A 26492-nucleotide genomic window follows, 5' to 3' on the forward strand; every position below is an offset into this window, starting at 1 on the left:
GGATTTGATGCAGTCTTAGTGCCTCCTCAGTGGTCCTCAGAGACTCAACATTAGTCTCCACCAATCAGACTTCCACTGGCTGAGGGAGCCTGCTGAGAGCAGGAGGTGCAGCGCTCTCCTAATGAGCACTTTGGTGTTTACTCCTCATCATGATGGCTCCTAATGGACACTTAAACTCAAAATACGGAATAATTACAATTGCGCGCCTGCAGCGTCCTGTTTCCAAAACGTATTATTCCTATTTTTGTGCAGAGATCCCTTCATCTTCAATTATCTCCCAATTAGGTCGTCATTGCTTTGCTGACCCTGATCCAAACTTTTTAGTTGTTTTTTTTTTTTTTTTTTTTAATTGTTATTTTTGGCGAGTATGTACGTATTCAGCACAGCTGGAAATGATTTCTTCTAGAGACCATTCAGCCGACTGGGCTCTCTGAAACAGCAGCAGGGGGCGTTAGTGAGAGGATGATGTGCTTGTTTTAATCAGTCAACAAGGACTTGAAACCTTTTTCCTTTTCCACATGTAGGGTTTGAACTGGACATCTGCCTCTTGTCGCATTATTTTGAAAGAGGAAGTAGGTGAAATCAAGAAGACCATGCTTGTGCACTCTCGCCTCACAGTGATAATGACCCCAGTTGGAGTCCAGGTTTGTGGAGTTTGCATGTGCTGGCGTAATTGCAGATATTTGAAAAGAAATATTACACCTAAATAAATGCATATTTGAATTTTAAGAAATCAAGAAATGTAAAAAAAAAAAAAAAAAAAAAAAAAAAAAAAAAAAACTTTGTAAAATTGCTCATGTAGAAAAGGTAACATGACTGGAAGAGATTTATTGTTCAGTTCACATTCACGTCAGTGAATCTTAAAAATCGGCATACTCAAAAACACAAATGAAAAGAACTACTTACTTTCTGCCACAAAGACTCTCTGGAGGCGAGGCTGGAGCATGCCGCCACGAACCAGCAGTTACCCAGCTGCCCCTGGTGCAGATCGTGTGCACTGATGCCATCGACAAACAGGTGAGGATCCTCACACAGCTCCTACACACAGAGACGGAAGAAAAAAACGGTTACTGAAGACAGACAGCGGGCTTTTACATTTAATCACTCTAATAATTCATTAATCTGAGTAATGAAGGTTGAACTCCAGGCAAGAACGTGGATCTTGGGCCTGTGGATTTGGGGCAGGTGGATGGATAAATCAACATGATGGGTCAAATACAGAGGAATAATTACCTCAATGGGATCAATAAGGCAACTCAAACAGCACTGATCCATTTAGGTGTGTAGCCTATTCTTAATTGATTATAGGGAACTCACTGAAGTCATTTCTGTGCATATTTTAAAGAAAACAAAGTGTGAAACTGAATAAACGTTACACACATTTGACCATTTTAGCATCAAACATAGAGTTTAAAATATTTTTTATATTCCATTTAAAACTCCCACTGTCCGATGCGTCTTTCACAGTAAAATATAAGTATGACTTACTTAACATGCTGAGCATGGAAACTGACATACATTCACTGTTGTGTTTTTATGAGAAGTGAAAAGAAGAGGTGTTGTGCATTGTGTTCCTATCTTACCAGTCCCAGAAAGCCTGTCTTACAAAAGAAACAAACTTAACTTTTTTTTTCTGTGTTCATTCTGTGACTGTCTAATTTTTGCATGAGACATCAGTAGAGTCTGAACAGAATCACCTGCACAAAAACAAGTTCCAGTTTGAGCCGATATCTGTATTCTGTACCCTTTTCTCGGGACTGTCAAAATGTTACATATTCTTATAAGTTTACTACACAAGTCACAAATGGGTTACTTGGGCCACTTCATGACTCAGGGGGAGACCATCTGTCCTCGAGCACCCACGTATCACATTCATGAACCTCTGCTCGGGAGTGGGCGCGCCAAGTGCATTTGTGAAAACACATTTCCAGAGTGTGCTGAGTCGAGGCGCATTTTCTGCCACGGCGTGGACGGACAGACCTCCATTACTGCGAACGGCGAGTTCAACGAGCTGATCTGTTTTTCTCTCTCTCGCACAGACACCACACTCTCACACCCACCGGCCTGCACACGTGTGAAACACACACACACACACACACACACACACACACACACACACACACACACACACACACACACACGAACACACAAATACAAAATGAGATGTCCTGTGATTCCTGTGATAATGCACGGGATGATTACTTCTGGCTGCAAACCGACAGCGGCCACTTCCAGAGAGACACACTGTCCTTCAGTCTTTTGTCTGCACACAATGGGCCTACTGCAACGTAGTTGTGTTATAAATGAGGGGAAAATGTGCTAAATAAACCCTAAATGTAAAAACAATGACCGATCTTTAAGTAAAATCCAGTTTGTTGACATGGGAAATGAAAATCGACACTCCAATCTAAAGGACGTTTAATCCAAACATGAGGTAAATGAAGCGCTCTTGGTAGTGCTGCAGTTCATGATAGCATCACAGACTTGCATCCATTAGGAGTATGTGAGGGTGTTGTGTTCTTGTTGTGGTTTTTGCACATGAAAAGTGACTCGTGCACTTTTGTTCTGGCTTCTGCAGATTGTGCTTTTATGATTACATTTACAATATATTGCAGCTTTTGTACGTGGGCTGCGGCTTTTGCATTTGTTTTACAACTTTCTGTTGTAACTTTCCTTGGATACCTTGGATATGACATCCAGCGACACAAACTGTAACAACTCTCAAGTTCAAATCACTTATTCTCAACAAGCGACTTGCACATTCAGCACAAAAGTAAAGCTATAAGAAACAATTTCTAAATCACGACTCATTGCTTTATTAGTTACATATATCAGACCACGCACACATACTTTATATTCTCAGCCTGGTGTCACATTGATTTTACAGTAGGAGGTAGGATAACTAACTGCATCGCATCCATCTTCTCAGAGACTCTCAGAGGTTAACAACGGACCAGAATAAAAACACTCTGGACAACTTAATATTTTACTGCATCCTGCAGAGCTCCGCTCGCAGTGATCTGGGTGTGAACGCTCTGTCTGTTTTCTGCTCTCTGCTTTATGGGCCCGGCGGGTCGATGGGCACATCCGCCATTACTCAACAGACAACGGAACAGCGCAGCATCGCTTAGCAGCTCTTTATCTTTACACACTCGTACCACTCAACTAGGGTTAGAAAAGTAAAAGAGGAGCCATACCGTGTGGGCATTTACTCATGGTATCAACACACAGGAGGGAAACTGGGCCTTTTATTGGGACGTTCAACCTCAGAACCTTTGAACACTCGGACGTGAAAGGCTTTAAATGTGTAATATATCAGGTTATTCTTGCAATCTTGATTTTAAAAGACTTTTAAAAAAACATCCCTACATTCAGTTACTTGCTCTAAAAATCACTGGTTATTTGAAATTTGCGTTGAAACCGACAACTCCAATTTAAAGAGAAAAAGCTCAATTATTCAGTCGTTCCTCTTAATGAAACCATAAACGGCCGATCTGTGGGGTTTCAGGAGCTGACAATTTTACATTTCCAGTCTCTCTGTAATTTACCAGGTTAAATTACTGTTAAGATACTTAAAACGTGCATGAAAATAAATAAAATATCACCTCAATTAGACACCCAGGCTGGTTTTCAATGAAATTTACATGAATTGCTGTGAGGGAGAACGGCACTCAAAATGTAAGAACCTTGTCAGCAGACAGGAAAAGGCAAAGAAAAGGCAGCAGCCTTCAGTTATCGTCATTTCTAAGGCAGGATAATGGTATTTTGATACGAGGCGCTCCGTCTTCTCTACGCGCTGTGACCTGAAGCTCAATCAAAGGAATGATTCATAATTTATGTTTTTTTATGTTCTGCTAATTTTTACACAAAGATTATTCCTACTATTAAACAACCGTTTTGATTACTTTCGTGTTTTTTCTTTCCGAAGCAAGAACTTCACGACACCAGTAAAGAATTACAGGAGCCCATTTAACAAAGTCTGAATCACTGACTGGAAGTCCACCTGAAAAATCAATACAATAATATGAAGTTCTTTATACATCGTTATAGGTGCGTCTGCAAAAATGACAAATATCTGGGAAAAATCAACTTTCACTATATTCAAACAGCAACACTGCTATATTTAATTCTTATTGAATTGAAATATTTAAAGCAGTATTTGGTTTTGGTCATTGTGAATTTGTATAAAAAAAATTAACAAACAACAAAATCTTACAAATCACAAGTGCTTCTCTGCACCATCAAACAGTGTGTGTTGGCCATTTCCCCCAGTTGCACATCATACAGAAGATGGATCAATGTATTAAATTGACAATAAATAGATGTTATAAAAAAAAATGCTTTTTCATTTTAAGTTTTGGATCTATACATTGACATCCTGCATAAGACACTTAATTGACACCTTCTAAAAATAGATGCTCGAGAAATAAATATCTGCTTTTTTGGACAGATTTTATTAGTTGTGATCGATAAATTCAAACTGGTTGAACGTGCTGGCTGGAGCTGCGGCACTTCGGCGTAAAGTCTGCACATTGTTTTGGCTCTGAGGGCTCTGGTTTCTTTTCCACGAGCCAAACGCTGCATCTGAGGAGAACCAGAGACGGAGGAGTTTTCCAATATATACGAGTTCGCCCTGTGATAGCTAAAGCCCGCTCAACTAAATTAGGACCATCAGTGCATGTATTGGCCTTTACCAGTCATGTGCATGAGATGGAAGATCATAGCCTATACACACACACAGGATGGCCTACGCACACACACACACACACACACACACACACACACACCAGGGACGCCACCAAGGTCAGCCATTTGCTGACTCGGCAATGCTCAGTGCTGCAAAAGCAAACTTTCAATCAGAAGCCGAGGCCACTGCAGTGCTCCCCAGAGACCGGTCCCCCTTCCGCCAGCGGCAGCAGGCTCATCTTTCCCCACACTGACCATCCGAAACATGCATCGGCGCGAGCAAGCGGGCACGCCAGCGTGAGGCAGTGTTTAGATGTCGCTCAGTGGGACTTTGTCTGAGTTAAGATATCTAATCACGTTCCTTCTCCTCAGCCGCAGCTGCATTGATTGGTGGGGTCTGAGCAGCGGCGGGGGCTCCCAGTGGTGGCCTGCCGTCCAGGGATTGGCTCAGGTGGAAGAGTAATAGAGTATCGATCAGCGCCGGGCCCCGCAGACACTGAAGTAATGTGAATATTGTGGCTGAGCACAGACTAATCATTTACCCTGCTACTGAGAACCTTTCAACCAGCTTCATAGCCCCCCGCTCAGCACCATTCATCAAGTTAGCGAGGACAACTGTCAGCCACACATACAAACACACAACCAGCCACAGGTCCAAACACCAAGGAGATTCAAGTCGGAAATCAGAGCTACAAATCCAAAATATATCACAAATTTTAGATTTTCTTGCAATATGTCTTCTTTTCATGCACAGGCTAGAGAGAACAGGAGTAAATGATCAAAAATATCATCCAATTTTTTTTTATTTTTTTTTTTTTACTTTGATGGACTCAAAAATTGCTCAATTTGGGGATGAATGGGTCAGGGTTGTTCATGGTTTATTTTGTTGTGAAATGATCAATATTCCTACTTTAAGGTTTCCTTGAATTTCTGTAAAAGTAACATAAACGCATTTAATAACCAGTATTTGTGTATTGGGTGGCAGTAGTGAGTCACTGTAGCTGTGTTTTGTTTTGTTTTGTTTTGTTTTTTTGAAAATACCAAGAGCTCCAGCTTTTGTAGTGTTTACAAATTCAATTTGCCTTCTTTTAATGACACCACACAATTGGTTAAGTCTTGATATTGAGAGTGAGGAAATAACACTGGCTGTTAAAAGGTGAAATAATTTCCTGTGGTGACCCATGTTAAGAGGGAATCGGTGAAAAAACACAAAGAACTGCAAATGTAATTAAAAACAGACTGATAGAAAGATGATGCTGAATGATGGGAGGATATTCTCTTATATTCAATGACAGTATTTTTACAAACTGTCCTTCAATTAGCAACTGACTGCCTCATTCACAGATTAAATCAATAAATGTTGACACAGCCAAATAAATTAAAGGAAATGCCATAAAAAGGAAATAAGGAACTACAGCTTGAACTCAAAGCAAGGCAAAAAGAACAAAAAATCTAACACACCTTCAGGTCTAAATCTGGCTGTTACCTCGACTTTTTTGCTTTCCTGAACGTCAGTTTGGGGTTTAATCATGTGAAAAAGAATATTTTTCTCTTAAAATATCACGGTTGTGTCTTTCCTGGACACTGTAGATTCGGAAATTGGATGAGATAAAGATGAAGTCCCTCAGGATGCCGGAGAACATCCGTGGTGGTGATTTACCAGTGTGGATGATTGTGTTTTTTTAATGGTGTCTACTTGCTGCTGCACATCAAGCTGCAGCCGACAGGCTTTTAAAGAAACCCACTTTTTTTTCCTGAGGCTTTTGATGTTGTTAGGGACACTGAAATTTATGACTATATTTAGATATTTACAGAAAAATGCAGCACTGCACATCATTACTGACGGTGCAGAGCTCAAACAGCACTACCTTTGTAGGCATTGAAGAACAACCTGCAGTGAGCCTCGGGACACCCGTCCAGCCATGCTTCCATCCTCCAGATCTGTTTTATCTGAGTTAGGATGATGGAAATCAGGGTAGACCTGAGTCAGGGAGCCAGTGTGTGACAGGGTGCACGCAGGTCGGCTGCACATACACACTCATGCAGTTGTGTAGAGCTACAAATCAACCTCACATGGATGGTTTTCGGATTATGGATTACTAGAGCAGAGATTTCCAACCTGGCCTTAAACAATAAATACATTTTAAAAAAATCTTCCACACTTGGTGAATATTTGAATGTCAGATTGTTCATGGCTATATACTAAAGAAATAGACCTCATGTACTGAGACCCTGCACACGGTGTGCTAAATCACACGCTTACACAAATAAATTGCACCTTATTTGTGCACATATTGAAGGTGATTTACTCAGAATAACACCATGAGTAACACCAAATCACGAGTATTCAAATGAGGGCTTTAGGTGCATTAGTGTGCTTACATGGCAATGATCTGCTGGGAACTGCATCATGATTGTTTGCTTTCGTTCACCATGGAGGGATCGGACGGATCACTGACTGCCCACAAGTGCAAAAAACGTGTGCAAATCATTCAATATGTATTGTGCATGTTGATATAATGACAAAAGTGACTTTGAAAAACCACACTGCGGCACTTCATTGGGTTTGAAGCAAACCCAATGAACTGCCAACTGCTTTCATATTTAAGGTTCCTGGTCATACAAGTTGCTGAGAGCAGATGTGCCTGCCGGTGTTTGGCTTCACTATAATGTTTTTAGCAAATCAGACAACGGAGAGGAGGTCCATAACCTTTGTTCGGAGCAGTCTGGGAGGGATCCAAGGCCACAAAGAACGCCCACGGAAATTTAATTCTAACTACCAGAAGGTCAAATTGGGACAAATCTACCATAAAATGATGTCAGAAATATAAGGAGATGATTTCATAAAAAAAAAAAAAAAAAAAAAAAAAAAAGATGCATGTTTGAAACACATAAATACAGAATGGTTAGAATTAAAATGAGGTTCAGAAGTGGTTAAAATGATGTTTGTGTGCTCACAATACATAAAACCAACAATGTGATTATTTTAGCGGGGGAGTTGGTTCAGGGACCACATGCAGCCCGGGGGCTGACTGTTGCCTCTGTATGCTGGAGGTGAACGTAAAAGGCTTGATGCTTGTGTTTCTGAATCAAGGACATCAGACTGTAACAGCGTTCAGTGTAATGCAAACTCAAATTGAGACTAAATAAGATCAGAAATTCTTAGAAATAATTATGACTGGAGGTCAGTTTAGGCCCTGCAGCCCACTGGCAGAGCAATAAACCAAGGGAAACTGTGAAGAATATGTAAATGTCATACTAATTTATGGTCAAATGTAACCAAATGAGATTCATGAAAAATTCACATCCATTTCTTTTAAAGAGGAAATGAGCAAAAATGTTTCAAATAACAGTGAATTTGTCAAAATCCTTTGAGATTTAGGGCACTTAAAACACCGAAATGTTTGACCTGGACTGTGCAAAAGAAAAGTCCTGCTGAAATGAGAATGTGCATGTTAAGTGTGACACAGTATAAATGATCTTTTGTCAGGAACATCATTAAATTTTGATTGTTCGGAACATTTCATTCTCTCAAAGCCACTCTGGCCCTAAGTAGTGTGATGTTTAACCTCATTATCATGCGCTCTGCCCTGAATGAAATAATGCATAGGGAATGAGCTTTCAAAAAAGACAGAACAAATGTGGGAACAATAACAAAACGATTGGTCAGTTTGAACTCAGCAACCCCAGACTTAAAAGTTTACCTTTCACAAAGTGTTTCACTGCGAGGCTGCAAAGTTAGAGTACAACGCACTAAAAACATAACTGATTATGTTTGGGTCCCTCAAGATTAAATCTACTCAGTACAGTAAGAACTCATTTTTGAAAGGGATTCTCAAGTTTTTGTAGAATAAGTTTAATATAATTTCACTTGATTATTATTAATAAAAGGTTCATTGGAAAACGTGTTGAGTTCATGTAACATTTAAAAACTTCTTGAAATAAATGCAAAAAACAGTCTGTCTTTTAAGAGAAAGTGTAATCCATCTAAAGCAATTCTACTGGGAGGAATCTGTTTTAGCATGAAACTTTCTGTTTGTACATAAACTTTAACATAACAGTTGGCTTTGGGGCATGACCGAAAGGACAAAGTCCCGGATACAAGCGGCTGAAATGAGTTTCCGCCGTAGGGTGGCTGGGCGCTCCCTTAGAGACAGGGTGAGGAGCTCGGAGTAGAGCCGCTACTCCCCCACATCGAGAGGAGCCAGCTGAGGTGGCTCGGGCACCTCTTTAGGATGCCTCCTGGACGCCTCCCTGGGGTCCCACCGGGAGGAGACCCCGGGGAAGACCTAGGACACTCTGGAGAGACTATGTCTCTTAACCGCGCCTGGGAACGCTTCGGGATCTTCCCAGATGAGCTGGAGGAAGAGTCCGGGGACAGGGAGGTCTGGGCATCCCTACTTAGACTGCTGACCCCGCGACCCGGTCCCGGATAAGCGGTAGAAGATGGATGGATGGAATTAAACACACAAAAATTTAGACAGTTACAAGAGAAAGTCTACAAACTGATGGAAATTCATGGAAAGAAATTCTATCCCAGTTTGATCACTAAATTTCACCCCATTGTGATGTTTGCTAAAAGTTGTAAAAGGTAAGTAGTGCAAAGCAAGAACTTTCATCCTTCCTTTGAGACAAAATTGAATCACTACAATTCTACTTTAGAGACTAAGTTTTACTCTGCTCAAACACAAAGTTCAGCGTATTTTATTAGCTTGCCATCAGTGGAAGCAGGAATAGCTAAGAATAGCCAAAGTGAATGCCAACAGCTAAGAAAAGTGAATTACGCCATTCTGTGCATTAATTGCAACAATTCTACTGGAAAGAACCCATTATTGCACCAGTCCTCTGTTTTTATCACAAACTTGTTTGCTATAAGTCAAAGCTTTAAAAGTACACATTATTTTCTAATCACCTTTGAATAATATTTTGTATTTGTCAAATATAAAACCACAAATGCTGACAACAAAGCACCGTGCTATAAACCTAACCTGAACTTCAAAATTAGACATATTTACTCACATATGTTGCTATCTATAAAATCTCGTCTATCCAACTGTAACATTTATTTTTGCTATTTCACAAAATTTATATAAAATCAAATACAAGGCCACATTATTATTCATGTACGTGTGCTTAAGAATAAATAATGCAAAAAAAGTGGAGAGAAATTTGCTGATAGCAAAGTGGCTGTGCAAATGCAAATGAGGTTCAGCTTTTACTTATTTACTTCCTGTCACTGCCTGCCTTGCATTTCCCATCTAACCCAGCAACAGCAAAAAAAAAAAAAAAAAAAAAAAAAGGCGTCCTGAAATGTGTGTGTTTAGGATTCCCAGCCTTCTGACATAAATCACTGTCAGTGACGACGCAAATCACGTCCTGCTGAGAATGAAAAGGATGCTCCTCCTGCTTTTCCACCTCCTGACTTCCTCCAGTTTTCACTCTGCATGACTGACATCACAGACCAAAACATATAATCTGTGTGACCCAGTTTCCATGGCAATGCACGCTGGCTGTCGCTGCAGCGGCACACAGGCAGAAGGAGGTTACACCATCCAGAACCACAGCCTGCTGAGTGAGTGCGTGTGGCGAGTGTGTGTGTGTGTGTGTGTGTGTGTCTAAATCCTGAGGCCTGCATCTGATATCATCCGCCACCAAAACATACGTACAGCGCCGGCTTACACGAGGAGACTGAGGAGTGCAGCTGAGGAATGACTCACTACTACTGATGTTCGTGGTAAATTATAGATGATTAGTTCTACTGTACATCATCAAACTCTTTGGCAGAGACGGTCTGCTCGTGTGAATTTTTCTAAGGTGCGAATACAGCTCAGCGCTCCTGCTCGGCTACATAAAGTGACATATTTCCACGCAGAATCCCCTTCATCGGCTCGCCAGGGGAGGGAGAGTCTGTTTATGGGTGCATGCTCAGGATCAAATGATCCCACAGACCTAAATATAGATTTGTGCAGTCAGAGGTAAAAAGTCAGGTATCAAGATAAAATCCAGATCACACAGCAGTTTTCAGTTAATATGTGAAGAAGAAAAAAATCGATGTGCAACACAGCCTGCATAACATGCCTTCAATCAAATTCAATTTCTCTGGAAAAAACAAAGGCGAATCTAAACAACAACTCCAACCATAGATTATTTGCTTCAAGATGCATTTAAACTCAGTCCATCCAACTTATGAGCTACACTAAGTGTAAAACAGACTTTGATTTATCGTTGACTGGGTGTGATACAAATCTGACTCGACTCTGCACCAGTACAGACAACAATGTGAATGCGACCGAAGCTGCCAAAAACAGCCCAAGAACAATAACGGCAGCCATTAGAAACAATTACACTTTAATTATGTAGCTAATGCCATCTAAAACACACATCTAAAAACAACGCTGGAGGTTTTTTCACACACTTTAAGTAATGCTTACTTACCTCCAGTTGTGTTTAATCATCAACAAATCAAGCCAGTTTATCAAACCCACTAGGTTTAATGTCAGTCTCAAGTGTTTTAAGCTAATCACTGCTTGGTACACACTCAACATTTTGTAAGTCGGGACAAAGTGGGTTAATGCAACACAGCAGCGCGCAGATAAAGAAATTAAACTACACACATGCTGTCCCACAGTGCAAGAAACAGTGACTTTAATAATAACGACTTAAAATATCTTAATCAGATGATCATAGATTGTGCAAAACATTTTCAGGATATACTCATATTTCAGATTTAGGCATTCACAGACGTTCTTGAGATAACAGGAACAAAAAAAAGGTGTATCGTACTAGTGAAACTTGGTTAGTTTCTACCGCCTGTTCGTCTGATTGGATGAGCTTCACCAGAGGTTTAGTGAAGTACAGTCCAATCATCTTTGCAATAATTGGATTTGAAATGCGAAAAAAACCAAAGTATCTGTACTCATTAAAGCGCGATCCTTCTGATAATGGCGTCCCAGAGCAGCTTACCCGAGGCCTCTTCCAGACGACACGTCCAATCCTGTTGCCCTGATAGAAGAGCGAGTCGTCAATGGCGGGGAAACGGGGGTCCTCGAAAAGCAGGCCACTCTGCAAACACTGCCTCTTCAGGGTGGAGTACTGCTGCCCCTCGAAGGCCTTCACTGAAGTGAACATGCTGCAGCCCTGGAGGAGGCAAGCCACACGACATCAGGGACACCAGTCAGACCACGGAGCAGTGGAGTACACATCCTCCACACGCATTGATTCACATCATATCTCGCTGATCCCATTGGTTTCTCACCAAACTTTCCACTTTTCCCTCCTGCATTTCTACCCCACACACACACACACACTTACAGGAGACTGACAGCAGAATCCAGCAGACTGTAATACCTGAACAGTGAAAGCTCTCAGTGGAAACAGAAAGTCGATGTGTCCTGCTGCCTCCGGCACAGCCTGGATTCACTGGGTCAAAATGATTAATCTGTCAATTCGCTGATATCCTCCAGGGTCTAATTATCACCGCTATGCGTTGAAGGAGCAATGCACACATTGATCAGCTCTGGGCATGCAGAGGTACCGGTGAGCCGGGGCGGAGGCGAACTAAGATGGAGCTATTCAAGGGATAATCAATGCTGAGGCAGTGGATAAATGACAAAGCCATCAACATTGCACTGAGTGTGTCTCACCTTTTACATGATACTTACTGTAATGACTGAAATTACACTGTGATAACGCCACTAATAGGATTCGTCATAATAATGTAACTGTATATATCTAACAAGTTATTATAGAGAGTGATTAAAAAGGTTTTTGGCATCTCAAGCTTACAGTTGATTGAACAATGATTAAATATGAACAAACATTTGAATTCATTTGCCGTATGTTCCCATGACACACAGTGTATTCGTGGTTATCACTGTGTACCTGGCTTTATTGCAGGAGAGAAAGTTGAGTTTGCATGTTTTCCCTGTGTATGTGTGGGTTTTCTCCAAGGTTTCCACCCACAGTCAAAAAAACACACGTTTGAGGTCGGTCGGTGACTCTAAATAGCCCATTTTCCTTTCTCAGTGCTTTCACTGCGATGGACTGGAAACCTGTCTGAGCTTTTAGAAAATGAATGCATGAGGACAGTAATCACCTTTTCAGTTCTGTTTTCAATTGAATTCAATGCTATTTGTACTTGTAAAAACGCCAAATACAACACAGTCATTTCAAGGTACTTTCACAGGAAAAGCCCAACAACTGCACATGAGCAAGCGTAAGAGATGACGGAAAGGAGAAACTCCCTTTTAACAGGAGGAAACCTTCGCAGAACCAGGTTCAGAAATGGAGAGTTTCTGCTGTTCTGGTTGAGGTAACAGGATTAAAGAACTGTCTAATATTTTTAAGGATTTCCTCCACCAACAGATCCATCGTCCCATTGTGGAGCTTGGTAGTCCAAACAAACACTCCATGTTAAGAGTGCTCCAATATGCAGAAGTCACCATTTCAGGTGATTGTTTTCATTCAAACAAAATCTAAAGCGTACCAACCCTAATTCAAATACTCTTATTCACATCTGATGCCACACATGGCGCGGTCCTCGGTAAATCACCTGCAAAATGGATGCAAAGGAAAAGCTTGATCTGTTTGTATAAGCATGCAGCTTAGCAAATTGTTCTATTTCTTCATCAGTTTTCACTAAATTATTATTGGAGTCACATTTATTCACGTTGCACAATTCAGTCAAACCTATAAGGGAAAACATAAAATATTAGAATTTTATACAATAAAGCTAATTAAAGTTACGAAATGAATAAATACTGTATCTGATACCAACCCACCTGTAACATCGTTGAGATGTTGCATAATTCTGTCTGCAATACAGCATTTATTATCAGAATTTTTAGAAATTCACGCAGTAATAATGAAGGTTTGGAGCTTAGTATTTCTATATTTGTATTATTTGAAGACTGTTATTGTGGCTACTACATTTTTGTCTTTTTTTTTTTTTTTTTTGCAGAGGAAGTTCAGCATTCAACCAAAAATGACTCGCCTCGAGAAAGAAAATGCATCAAAATTGCAAATGGATATTTCCTGTAAGCTTGTGATGCAGTGCGCACATATGTTTAGATTTTTTATTTGTGATATAAATGTAAAGAAACATACCACCACATGCAAATGTTTCATTTTTTTTTTTGCATTTATCAAAAATAAACAGAAGGCATTTCTTCATTTGGCCACTTGGTGTCAGTGTTGTGGTCTGTCCTTAGCCACTCTACCAAAAAAGAAGCCAAACTAAGCTACTCTTGTATATTAGCGTAAATTACTAACAATCAACAAAAAAGGTAAATCCAAATATGAAAAAAAACATGTTGTTCAAATATCAATGAAATGAAGCCAAATGTGACTAATTTTGTGATATTTAAAGATATTTTTTTTTATTTTTTCCTACTTTCACAAATATTGGTCAACAATTCACTAAATCACTTGGCACATCAGCAGCCTCAAAACACCAAATTTCTTGTGATTGTAATTTTGAGAATATCTTGATCGAAGACAAGTCTTACTTTTTCTGATCAGTTGCGAAAAAAAATCACTAACTTGATCAAAATTTTGCTGTTTATCAAACACTTTCCACTAAATCTAGAAAAACAGGCTATAAAATTTTACTCACTGAAGTCATGCACTGTTTGAATTTTCTCACTGACATAAAAACTGTTTGAAGCACTGCAATGACTTCTGAAAGTTAGTTTTAACAAAAAAGCCACGACGACACAGAGATTTATCTGCACAGTCATCATCATCATTAAACTGAAAATTTCATTAGAAAACTCAATGTGTGGATGATCAATATCCAGACCAATTCATGCTGAAACCTCTCATAGTCATCTATTTGCATATTTCCTATTCAATCAGTGACAGTTAATTTATCTGAATGTAGAACTATTGACAATTAAACAAGATTTATTACAGGAAATCCCAGTTTCTCAGGTCAGTGAAAGCCTCAATCCATTTAAAATATGGACAAACTTTGTGTAGACAGAATTAAAAGATATATAATTGACATTATATAGGATATTGTATGTTGATAGTAATCTGTTTTTATTACCAATACTATTTGTCATTGAACTTGATGTCATCTGATGTTATTGAACTTGGTAGTTTTCCCACCAGCACTGTATCTCAAATCCCATTTCTGACTAAAACTGAAGTTTGTTTGTTTTTTTTAACCCATAAACACCGCCTTTTCCCAGACTTTTAACCTTGAAGCATTAGTCACTCACTTTTCAAAAGCACACAGGCAGAAAGAGCCACGAACCTCTCTGGTTCGCACCATGCTGTTTTAAAGTTAACACACCCTGAATGCTAAAAAGACACCAAAGTATAATCCATCTGCTTGAGGCGCTCGCATCTTTGTAGCACTCAGCTTCGAACTGACGCCAAGGGAGCTATGGGAGCCGTGCTCAGATGATGTGGGAGGGATCGCTCCTCCACAGCTCTTCGAACTCGTCTTAAAGTCGGAGATGAAATGTTCCTGTGATGTTGTTTGTGTCAACCGTGTTAAGAACGGGAGTGTGTCGGGAGGAAACGGCACACAGATGGACCCGTGCAGATGCATCCCATTTACACCTGCATCTGAATATTTTATCTGGATGCAGAAAAGTGATGTGGGCTTGGATGCATGCGGACTGCAGTGCAACCAGATCGACCGGGACACATCTGTAAGATGATCTGACTGGCGCTGTGACCGGACTCCAGCCAAGTGTAAAGGACGTCTGCACAGGGTGGCGTCATCCTTAAAATAAAGACTCAGCATTGCGTTTGGCAAAACAAGTTCAAAGTGGCTGCAGCGGCAGTACCAAACACATGGTTGTCTCAATGTGTGGAGGATTTAAACCGACAGAATAAAGGCCTTCCTGCGCCGTATGATAGAGGTGATGAACTAAATCAGCTTGGACCAAGGATTCCATTGTTATATTTCGATATGTACCGACACTGCATGGAAGACCTCATTACTGAAACAACTGTGAGTGATCAATAGCTTCATCAATAATGAAAATACTCATTAGAGACCAGCATATTAAGAAGTTTGAGTTTAAATTGAGCACATTAGGGAGAAAGGCCACTCTGATCTAATTAGCTGGCAATTAAACAAAGAGTGAAATGAAGCCATAAAGCATGCAACAACATGAAGGGGAAGAAAAATGCTCCCATTTATGTGCATGTTATTCATGGTATTACTGCATGAAACATCATTTCTCATCAATGTGCGCACCAAATTAAATCGGGGTAATAAAACTAAACTACGTTCGAGTCCTTTCATGTCACATAATCACCAAGCAGCATTTATTTCATGAAGTATTTTTGTAAATGGGCTGAACTGACCTTGAATGGCAGTTCATACCTCGGGAAAACTGAACAGACGATAGCGAGAAGCCACATCAAAAGGACGTCAGAAGCAACACGAAACCTGGAAACTGCACCTTTCAAACACCGTTAACCTGAAGGGTGCAGCAGACTAACTTTTTCTGACATTCACAGAAATCCAATTCTGTCAGGAGACCTGTGATATGCCGTTCCCAAACAGACACAGAAACTGGCTTTGAAGCAGCACCTGTGGACCTGACTCAAGTCAGGCCATTTTTGAAAAACCAGGTTTATGTCTCTGGCTGTGTGGTTGTTCCTGTCAGAATGATTTTGAGATCGCTGATAGTGGATACCTTCCAAGAGTTTGTACAGGACTGTCAAAATGGTACCGCTGGCCTGAATAGCTGAGCCTTTGTTTGGTTTTTCTTTTAATTTGTGCCACCCCTTTGCTGTTATGGTTGCTTAAAACTAAAATCTTGTCCGATCTTAAAGACACATTACTGAACATATCAACATGACAAACAGAGAGCTTAGAGACACCAATTAGTCTCATATGCATGTTTCTGAACTCTGAGGGCTCAAACTGGACTGGAATACAGAAAAGAAAATCCTAGTACATGGAGAACATGATGCAACTACAACAAAGAGCAGACACTAAATTGTTGTTTTTTTTTTCCCACCAACATTATCTGGTCTAATGTCGCTTCCCTCCTCTTTAACTTGCTGAGTCGTAACAAAAATAAAGACTGCTGCGATGGAACAGTAGATCCATTTTCAAAGAAACCTATTAAGTCCAGTAAATCCTATCTCTTAGCAAATGGTACATTATATATCATTATGGACTAGGCAATCTTTCTTTAAATGTAGAAATTTTGAAAAACATAATGGCATATGTTACGATCAACCAAAAAAATGGTGAAACTTTCACTAAGAGGACAAGTTCAAGTATTTCGGATTCTTATTGAAGAGTGATGGAGGAGGGATCGTGAGATCATCTACATATCCAGGCAAGCTGCCGTGGTAATGCAGTCGCTGGCCCGGACTGTGGTGAAAAGAGATGTGAAGCTGCAATGCAAAAAACTACAGGTCAGTCGACATCCTCACCCTCATTTACGGTCATGACCTTTGAGTCACGACTGAAGGAAAAAGATCCAAGTAGCTACAATGAGTTTCAGCTGGCGGTGGCGGGCGTCACTCTTCGTGACAGAGTGAGGAGCTCAACGCGTCTGGAGACACTCAAAGTCAAGTCACTGCTCCTACACACTGATGTGAGGTTTACCAGGCACTTCAGACTGTCAGAGTCCTGGGATTGGCCCAGAATCTGCCATACAGTTCAGGTCTTGTGTTCAGTCTGGAAGCAGCTTGGGCTTCCCTTTACAGAAAAGGCAGAAGCTGAGAGATGCTGGGAGGTCTGGGCTTCTTCACTGTTCACACAACCACTGTAATGCCATATGGGCTAAACCGGAATGAAAATGGATGGACTGAATCTTAGTAGCATCCATTTACACTGCCTTTGAAGTCTTGAATTTATTCTTCAACAATGCTCCAGGGTTGAAGAATGCAATGTTAGGGTTTAAAAAATCCCAGTCTGTGTTCTACCATTAACTAGAGCTCGGTTTTTGACCCTAATTAAAGAAAATATCCAGTAAATTGAGCCCAGAGAAATTAACAAGCTTGCCGACTCTTGAGCGAGTGATAAAGTAAATTCCTCAGGGAACGAGGAGGTCGCATTTGGAAGCTAAATCTGACAGATGGCCTGGTGTCTTGGCTCGTGACTACGATGGGGAAAACCATGCTGTCATCTGGCCTCTGTGGACTGCCAACAGCACTACCTGCAGAGACTGAATCCCGCGAAGCTGCTGGGCACTGTACCGTTACGACTGCGGCCACTGCTTCAAATTCAAGCAGAAAGGTTCTGATCAACTGTCAAAAAATGACTCAATTTCGCTTTAAACGCCCATTGATTTCCCACCAGATCTCATGACTGACCAAGACAAGACATAAATGAAATGTCCAACACATTGTATAAACATTTAACACTTATAAACAGGAATATAAAAGCCATTTTTAACATTCCACAAACACAACTTCAACAACAACCAGACCAATTACCAAATACCGACATCCGTGGACTATCATTCCATCAAGCCACTTACCACATTTTAGACGCTCTGCCATTTAATGCCACACTTAAAATATGCAACAACAAAAAAGCAGAGATTCTGCAGATCAAGGGAATTTAAGCCATGTTACTCCACCTCAAAGCATCAGTGTGATATCAGCCAGAGAGGAGCAGCAGCAGAAGTGGCTCCATACAACACAGCTGCAGTAGCATGCATGTACTATTTTCATTGTGAGCTTCTGGTTTAGAAATCTAAAAATACAGGCTTGGTTTTAAAGAGTGAAGGCATTTGTACAAGTTATGAGAGAGGAGGACACTGTTAGTAGGAAAAAAAAAGGAGAAATTGAATGGAGAAACTATAGAGACTCATATTTTCCTGAAAGATTACTTCCTTTTCAATTCTTTCAGAAAAAAAATTATGGTAAATAGGTCATGAATGGATGGGAGAACAAAATACAAGTCTGTTCAGCTCTTCAGCAGGGTTGCCACAGCAAGTCATTGTTACTTGAACAACAGATTTGGTTCCTTTTTATTAAAGCAAGTTCAAAAATATATACAGTGCAATTGGAATGGATTCAACATTTTGATTTTCTTTCCCGACATAAAAATATAATCTACCGACAACCCTCACAGAACAACAGACCTGATAGTTCAATGGCAGATTGAAATGCAAGAATAGAAAAAAAAGTAGATTAACTAAAAGAGGCAAAGGGAATGACGTTTTCCTGAGCGATAGAGGTGGTTAGATTATCAGGTGGAAAAACGAAAACAGCTACAGGAGGCGATGGATTGACGCTTAAACCTAACATGTCAGAAATTGCCAGAAGTTAGCTAATTCTGAACAGGACCTGTGAGTCAGGTTTCACAGTTTTCATCAACTGTGTCTGGAAATACTCTGGAGAGTTTCTGTTTGCTGTAATGAAGTCTGTGGAGCATATTAAACTGGATGAGAGACAACCTTACAAAGAAGTTTGTATCTATCCATCCATCTATCTAGGGATGCACGATATTGGATTTTTGCCGATATGCCGATATATCGAAACCCCCTTTTGGCCGATATCGATAATCACAAGGTTTTTTTTTTTTTTTTTTTTTTTTTACTGTAAAGAAAGCTAGGTCTCTCCTGTACTGGAATTTAAATGTTACTCTTATTGTGACAGTCTTATTTGTTTAAGAAACTCACATAAAACAAGACAAAAAACATTTGATTTTACCATAAATAAGAAACGTATTATTTTTTCAAACTCAAGACATTCAGTGTTGAAATACAGAAAATTTTTTTCTTTAGATCACATGAACTTTAAATGTACAATGCATATTTAAATATAACAAAGTTGCATTTGACTATAGAGCTACTGAAACAACCTGGTGGCAGACACAGAGCTCTGCAGTGCAAATAAATGAAGTGCTACATTTTACTTAAGGAGCTTTTTCAGATGGAAAACAATAATAATCCTAGCTGAACAGCCGACTTGCAGGGTGCTTCCCTGAAATAATACTAACAGAGTGCTTTAACAAAAAACAAGCAGTGCAAAAATTTTATCTCGCTAGCTCAGACCTAAAATGCCAGTCCATTTCAGTATAAGGAATGAGGATAAAGGACAAAACCATTTCAATTAAAAATGTTTTTTTTTTTTTTTGGTGCACTATGGATGTCACCGCGCGCGCCCAATTACTACATCACCTTATCGGCTGTGAATATCGGCAGAAATTTTCATATCTGCCGATACCGATAAACGTGTTTTTTATCACCGATATTGCCGATACCGATATTGTGCCGATAATATCGTGCATCCCTGTATCTATCAAATAATGCTGCAAAATTAGCTTGTCTTTTCTGATGTCTTTATTTTGGGTTACATATTAAATAGGGGATTTTTTTTCTTTTCTTTTGTCTACATGTTTGAAAAATAAATCCAAATATCAAAAAGCCTCCCTCTCCATTTGTTAGTTCTCATGCCCAATGTATTCATCCATCCATTTGTAACCAATTAGCTATATATTCATCTGACTGGGAATCTACATACCTTCTCATCTGGCACACATGACATTATAAAGCTTTGCAATACAACTACTTCTACCTCTACACTTGGCTCCTCAAAAAAACTACGTCCTAAAAAAAACCCCAAAACCTAGTAAGACACACGATGTTCAGTGACAGAAGTTAGAAGAAGTTCGAGGACAAATGAAGACTCCAGTTCTGCCACAAGTGGGGAAACAAAACAGATGGGTGAATATTTAATGGAAACCCGATAAAAAACTGGCCACATTACAGGACTAATGGCGCTGCAGCAAACCAATGGAGAGAGGACGGATTCAATTAGTCAGGAAGTGGCTAAAAGCAGTTCTGTATTTTTTTTTTTTCTTTTTTGTCTTTTCTGAGATGATAAATATAGCAGGGAAACACGATGGCTTGGAAAGTGTGGATGCCGGCAAAGCGGATTTCCTGTCATTCAGTGTAAACTGTACGTCGGGAGAATGACAACTCTACATTTAGGATGTCAGTCGCAGATTGTAACCCACTGCGGCAGGTTGTGTTTAAATAAAAGAACGACTGGAAGAGTGAGGAAACAAGCCAGAAACGCAAGGAGAGATATGGAGGGAGATGGAGGAGGAGGAGGAGGAGGAGGAAGACCTCTGCTGAGGACATCATGACAGTTTAGGAATTCATGGCTGACAGATGATGCCATCTCCACCCCACAAACAATGGAGTCATGATTCAGAAGAGGACGCCTCCTGCACTGGATTGAGGTGAAAAGCGGGAGGCAAAAGTCTCTTAAATCAATGGTCGATGCTCTTAGGAGGGAGCAGCAGGAAACAGAGTGCCCCGTCCAACCGATAGGAACACTGTGGGTACAATATTACGGCCTCTAATGCAGTGTTTCAGGCCGAGTATATTAATCATCAGTGACACTGCGACTCCAAAGTGTTGATCTAGGACGACAAATAATTCATAATGCTTGCTTTCTCCTCGTTTCTGACTGTGAGCAAAGCGCGTCGACTCGCACTCGCTGGCTTGTTTACTCTACAGTATTAGAAGCCTGTCATCTTGTGAGGCTGGAGATTTTGGAGGGGAGGCCACGGCAGTGCTAATAAACCAATCGCGGACGGGTCTTCTGCGATCTTCTTCGCTGCAGCTGAACGGCACATACGAGCGATCGGCAGAGTGCGAGTATCGGTTCAAGGCTGCAAATTGCACTGGCGTCACCCGGGCTATGCCCGCCTTGCTGAGCCAGGAGGAGCTGCTGGTCAGCACATGTCAACATTCATCTCATCCAACCAGTGTGGCCTGGTACCGGTGGATGTATCAGGGAGTATTGAAAATGGCACAGTGGCATAATTTTGTAATATACGGGTGCTAAACTAATCCAGTGCTGACACTTTTCTTTTTATGATGAATGCATTCAGGAGTAATAAGATAGAGGCGTCTGCATGCCTACAACAAGCAGACGTAGCAACACAACAAGCAGCCTCAAAAAATACAGCAAAGACAACATTTCACATGGTAGACACAGGCAGACATGGTGGTGAAACATATTTCAAAGCACTATAGCTTGAATCGAGCTCTGCAGAGCAGTGGTTAGAACTCTATAGGCAACAGACTGGGAATGGAAATGTTATTTAAAAAAAGCAAATCATCAACAAGCTATAGTGAAGAACTCATTTGTGGATTGTATATCAGGATCTGCCTACCTGACTCCCACGTTTAAAAGAAAAGCTTTTAACCAGCATGACTCCGATAATGATTTTCATCACCTATGAATCCCAAAAGCTGTTCACAACCATGTACTTTCCTGCCTAGCATGAGGCTGTGCGTGCAGACGTGTGATCTAGAGTTAATAGTGTGACTTCCACTGTCAACGTGTGAGAGTTGGCAGCTTTGCTTCACTTGTTAAAATGCATTCATCTCAGGTGTTTTTTACTCGTCTGCTGGGGAAGCTGCTTTAATGATGAGAGAGATGTGAGGGCATGGGGAGAAAGTGTTGTCTCCAGTTCAAAGTACTGAACACACAGTGGTGTGTTCTGCCAACTATCTTCTTAATTATGTAACTGATTGCTCAGATAAAGGAAAAACACTCAAAAAATGTTTGATTTTTTTTTCTATATCGCTAATGCAAAGCATGGAAAAATGGCAAATTAATACGTTGGATGACCATCAAATTGCATATTTTACCAACTGTAGCTTGAAAGTTGTTATGGAAGATTGAAACAAATCCATCTTCTCTCAGTTTCTTCTCCACAAAGACTAGAAAAACAAACCCACACAACTCTGGGTGTGTTGTCCAGAGATACCGCCTACTAGCATCACTTGAAGCTGCAGCGGATTCGTTTGCATTCTGAAGACAAGAAGATTTTTGCATTAATTTCTCTCTGATCATCCACTGTGCTTTGTCCTCATTTTAAGTTAATGTCGCTGCAGCTCTGATTCTCTCATTTCAGTTTTTTATTACACTGTCTTCCTCTTCCCATCTGGCTTATGTCATGAAATTACAAAAAAATGGTTGTATTGATTGTACACTTCGTGTCAGACAGATTTAAAGTGCAGGAATAGCTGATCTACCAACACCATCACACAAGAGAGCATTTACAGTTTGCTGATAGCATGCAGCATTTGTGATTGAGTAAAACCCCAATTACATATGGGAGGAGCCCATTAAAGATTTGGCAAAGAATGATTTCACTAACAGCTGCAGTCACTGTTGCAGCGATGATCAGACGACACCTCAGTCGTTTCAGAAAAGCTTGGTGTTTACACCGCAACGTTCTGAAAAAGATCTACATGTACACGGCAACAATAGAAATACTGAAAACAACATAGTTGTCATGCCAAACCACAAGGTGGCGCTGTTGTTTCTGTAAGGAAACCACATAAAAACGCATGCAGAGAATAAAGTGCTATAAACTTTAACAACTGAGAGTACCTGACATTGGACATAATGATTTGGATGCCATTAAGGGTGAACCTCAATGTAAAATCACCAATATAGACTTGGAAACTAGAATACTGGGAACTTTTGGGGTGTTCTGATATCCATTAAATATAACAATATTCATGCCTCTAAACTATAAATAGCATTTCTAACATACCACAATATACACATCGTGACCTCGAGGCTACTCCTCCTTGTCATGTGAATGCTTCCAATAGAGAAATGGAGAGTTCTACAACTGATAACTTACAAAGTTCTAGTGTGTATGTGCACCACCACAGGCTCCCAGCTGGGAAATAGGAGTTTCTCCAACTCATAACTTTCCAAATTCCCATTTGCATGAATGCACCATTATTCAGCTCGATTTTGCTCCCCAGTGTCAGTGTTTTCTATTGTCTGGGATCTATTACTGTTAAATGATGGCATGTCTCTTTACATTCATGAGTATCTGCAGAAAGTTGTGTGAGCAAAACATACTTGATGCCGTCAAACTGGGAGAGTGACATGTTTTGGATGCATCATATTATTATTAACTATAACAATTTAGCTCCTAATGATCCTGAAATGAAATTTGCATACAGTTACAGCTCTAATTTGAAACATGGAAAAGACGAGCCGGAGGCTTCCGGGATCACAATGGAGCCACTTTGTTAGCATCATGGAAGGCATTAATCCTCGCGCCACAGACAGCTCCCATGGTACAACACTAAATGAGACCCTGAGTGGGTAGCCCTGAGCTACCACATTTCTTTTAGAGCAATAAACTGATTTAAACAGAGGAAAAAAAAAACGCTCTATGTGCTTACAAACAAGATGGAGGTACCACTGGATTTATGTGCGTGTCTACACTTAATGCAATTTCCTCCCCACACACACACACACACACACACACACACACACACGGGCCATTATAGCAACAGCCTGTTACTTTCTGGGTATATTACAACCATGTTGTTGCAGGCGACTCCTGGCAACTTTATGGATTAACGATTTCGACTCTTATGTACCGTGTGGATGCAGCACTGGAGAGGAAAGATGCAAATAAAAAGCTCATATTCTGTAGGAGCTTCTTTCTGTATCACAGCTAAACAGTGCAGTCAGGCCACTGTGTCTGACTATTAAACACTAAAGTGATGCTGGCAAAAGATATTGGCTCTTCAATCTGACTCACCCAAAAGACTTTGAGTGACTTTATGATCAAAACAAACATATTTTTCATATGTGAGAAGCATTCAGATGACTGATGCACCCAGCTGTGGTGGTGTTCTGGTCAGAGTTTGGGGCATCGGTGGTGCTGGTGGTGCTCGGGCAGTGACTGATTGAGTCTGCTTCTGCTGACAGACTCATTGCCCAGAAGTGAACAGGGAGCTGTAATGCACCAGTATACCAGAGACAGAGAGAGAGATAGAGATGGAGTGGGAGAAAGAAAAGAGAGAGAAAGAAGGAGGGAGGGAGGGGTGCACCAGACCATCCTTCATCCACCCACCCCACCCCACCCCACCCCACCCCTTTTCTCTCTCCTGCATCAGGGAGGAGGGCTATCCCAGCTTCCCATCCTCCCAGCATCGTGATCTCCTCTCTGCAGTATCTCCTCCTGACGCCAGCTACTAGGCTGGGTCATAACAGACAACACTTACTCCCAAAGTCCAGTTAGGATGACTCTCAGAAAACAATCAGAGATGCTACATGCACTTCAATAGCAGAAAAATCTTATGAGTTTTCAAAAAAAATATCCAAGTACAAAGTTACACCCTATTCTGCTTGCTTTATAAGACATTATAAGCTTTGGTAACATTTAAAATAAGCAACAGTTAAGCTGTTGTTCATTCATGCAAGACATCATTTTTTCTCTCTAATGAACAATGAAGCCAATTAGACACACATCAAGTCCTGAATAATGGCTTCAAACATTTCTATCTATGAAATAAAGCAGACTGATCAGTGCGTTTAGATTGTTCTTCTAAGTTTGAGAGGAGATTTTGTCTTTTCAGCTCCAATGCAACCTGCTTAAAGTCTGCATTTCTGGAGTCTTATATCTGGTGAGTATAGCTCAAATCCATGCAGGCATAAACTATTAATGTGCATTCATTCCCCCCTTGGTACTCTGCAGAACAATATACCTCTGAAATTATTAATTTATTGCTCCCCTTGCAGAAGAAAACAGGCTCCACAGCATCACGCAGAAAGACCCTGCTTGATAACAGCTGAGAGGCGAAACTTGCAAAGCTTTTCATTTCTGCAAATTGAAACAATATTGATGACTGATAGTGGAATTTTGCGAGTGGTCTTCTTGTGCTAGTCGCAGATTTGGATCAGCCACAGACTCAAGGCAACTGTGGCTTTGTCTCAGCTGTGCACTTTAATAATAAAAGCCAAATCTGAAATATTTAGAGCTGTTTTTTCTTCTTTCTTGTGTTTTCTAAAGCTCCACCTTGCCATACCCAATTAACGCCCGTGCATTGAGGCGAAAACAGATCCAGCTGCATGCAAACGCAAAAAAAAAAAAAGAAAGTGAAGCCCGAAGAGCGGCTCCGGCGTCTGTTAAGATGTGCCGCGATTTTTTGCGCAAAGTAAAACGCACGGCTTGGTGTTTGCACCGGTGCAGCACGGCACTTCCACAGACCGGCTCATGCAGAGGCCGACCGAGCCGCACCGCTACGGTAAGTAAGTAAGAGGATCTCGGGTCTGCTGAGATTTCACGAGCCCGTGCTCTTCGTGCGTCTGTGCGGGCGCGCCGCCGCCGCCGCCTCTCCATCTCCGGCAGCCCTGCGATAAAGAAAAAAAAAAAAAAAACAGCACCTGCCCGCCCGGAGGACGCGGCGTGAACCGGATTCACGGCACGGTTACCTGAACCGAGGCCTCTCCCGTGGCAACGTGGGTCTCTCTCGGGTCCTCCTCCGGGGGTGGGGGTGGGGGGGCTCCAGCCGGTCCGGCTCTGGCTCTCCGGGGGGAGGGAGGGGGGGGAGGCTGCTGGGATTCCTCACCACGCTGTCCCTGGTCCGCTGGTGGAGCTCCTCTCGCCTCCTCTCTCCTCCTCTCCTCTCCTCCTCTCTCCACCACAGCAGCGTCAAGCTGCGCAGAGAGGGAGGCGCGCGGCAGCCTGCGCGCTTCACAGTAAAACCACGGCGCGCGCTCAGTCCAGGGACGTGTGCAACATCTCTGGGGAGAAATGACACAGATGCAACATTAAGTCAAAAAATATATATATGAGATGAGCAAAGCAAAACCAGTCATGTCTAAATGCAGTCACGTTCCAACAGAAGGAAAAATTACTAAAAAAAACAAAAAAAAAAAAAACAGAACAAAAAAAACTCAAGACTTCAGCTATTGTGAGGAAAAAAATTCAAAATGAACAAAAACAAGAATGTAGTTGGCATAAAAAGATATGAAATATGATTTTTTTGAAGTTACAGCTACAACAAAATACATAATTGAGGTGTTACTTA

The 26492-nt window shown here is 41.0% G+C and overlaps 1 protein-coding gene across 2 annotated transcripts in view; it reads right to left on the reverse strand.

Moving 5' to 3' along the window:
- capn5b (calpain 5b) overlaps positions 1 to 26100 on the reverse strand; it is a 46080-nt gene extending 19980 nt beyond the window's left edge. Inside the window, exons 1-3 of one of the 2 annotated variants that reach the window (XM_030100207.1) lie at positions 25894 to 26100; positions 11650 to 11823; positions 907 to 1038 (exon numbers count right to left, since the gene is read on the reverse strand). In XM_030100207.1, coding sequence (XP_029956067.1) covers positions 907 to 1038; positions 11650 to 11814 — 297 coding nt within the window. In that variant the 5' untranslated portion in view covers positions 11815 to 11823; positions 25894 to 26100. The remainder of the gene's footprint in view (positions 1 to 906; positions 1039 to 11649; positions 11824 to 25893) is intronic. The other variant, XM_030100208.1, reaches the window with a different exon arrangement.
- Positions 26101 to 26492: the final 392 nt, after the last annotated feature.

This window comes from Salarias fasciatus, chromosome 10 (genome assembly GCF_902148845.1).
Source record: "Salarias fasciatus chromosome 10, fSalaFa1.1, whole genome shotgun sequence".
Taxonomy (NCBI): Eukaryota; Metazoa; Chordata; class Actinopteri; order Blenniiformes; family Blenniidae; genus Salarias; species Salarias fasciatus.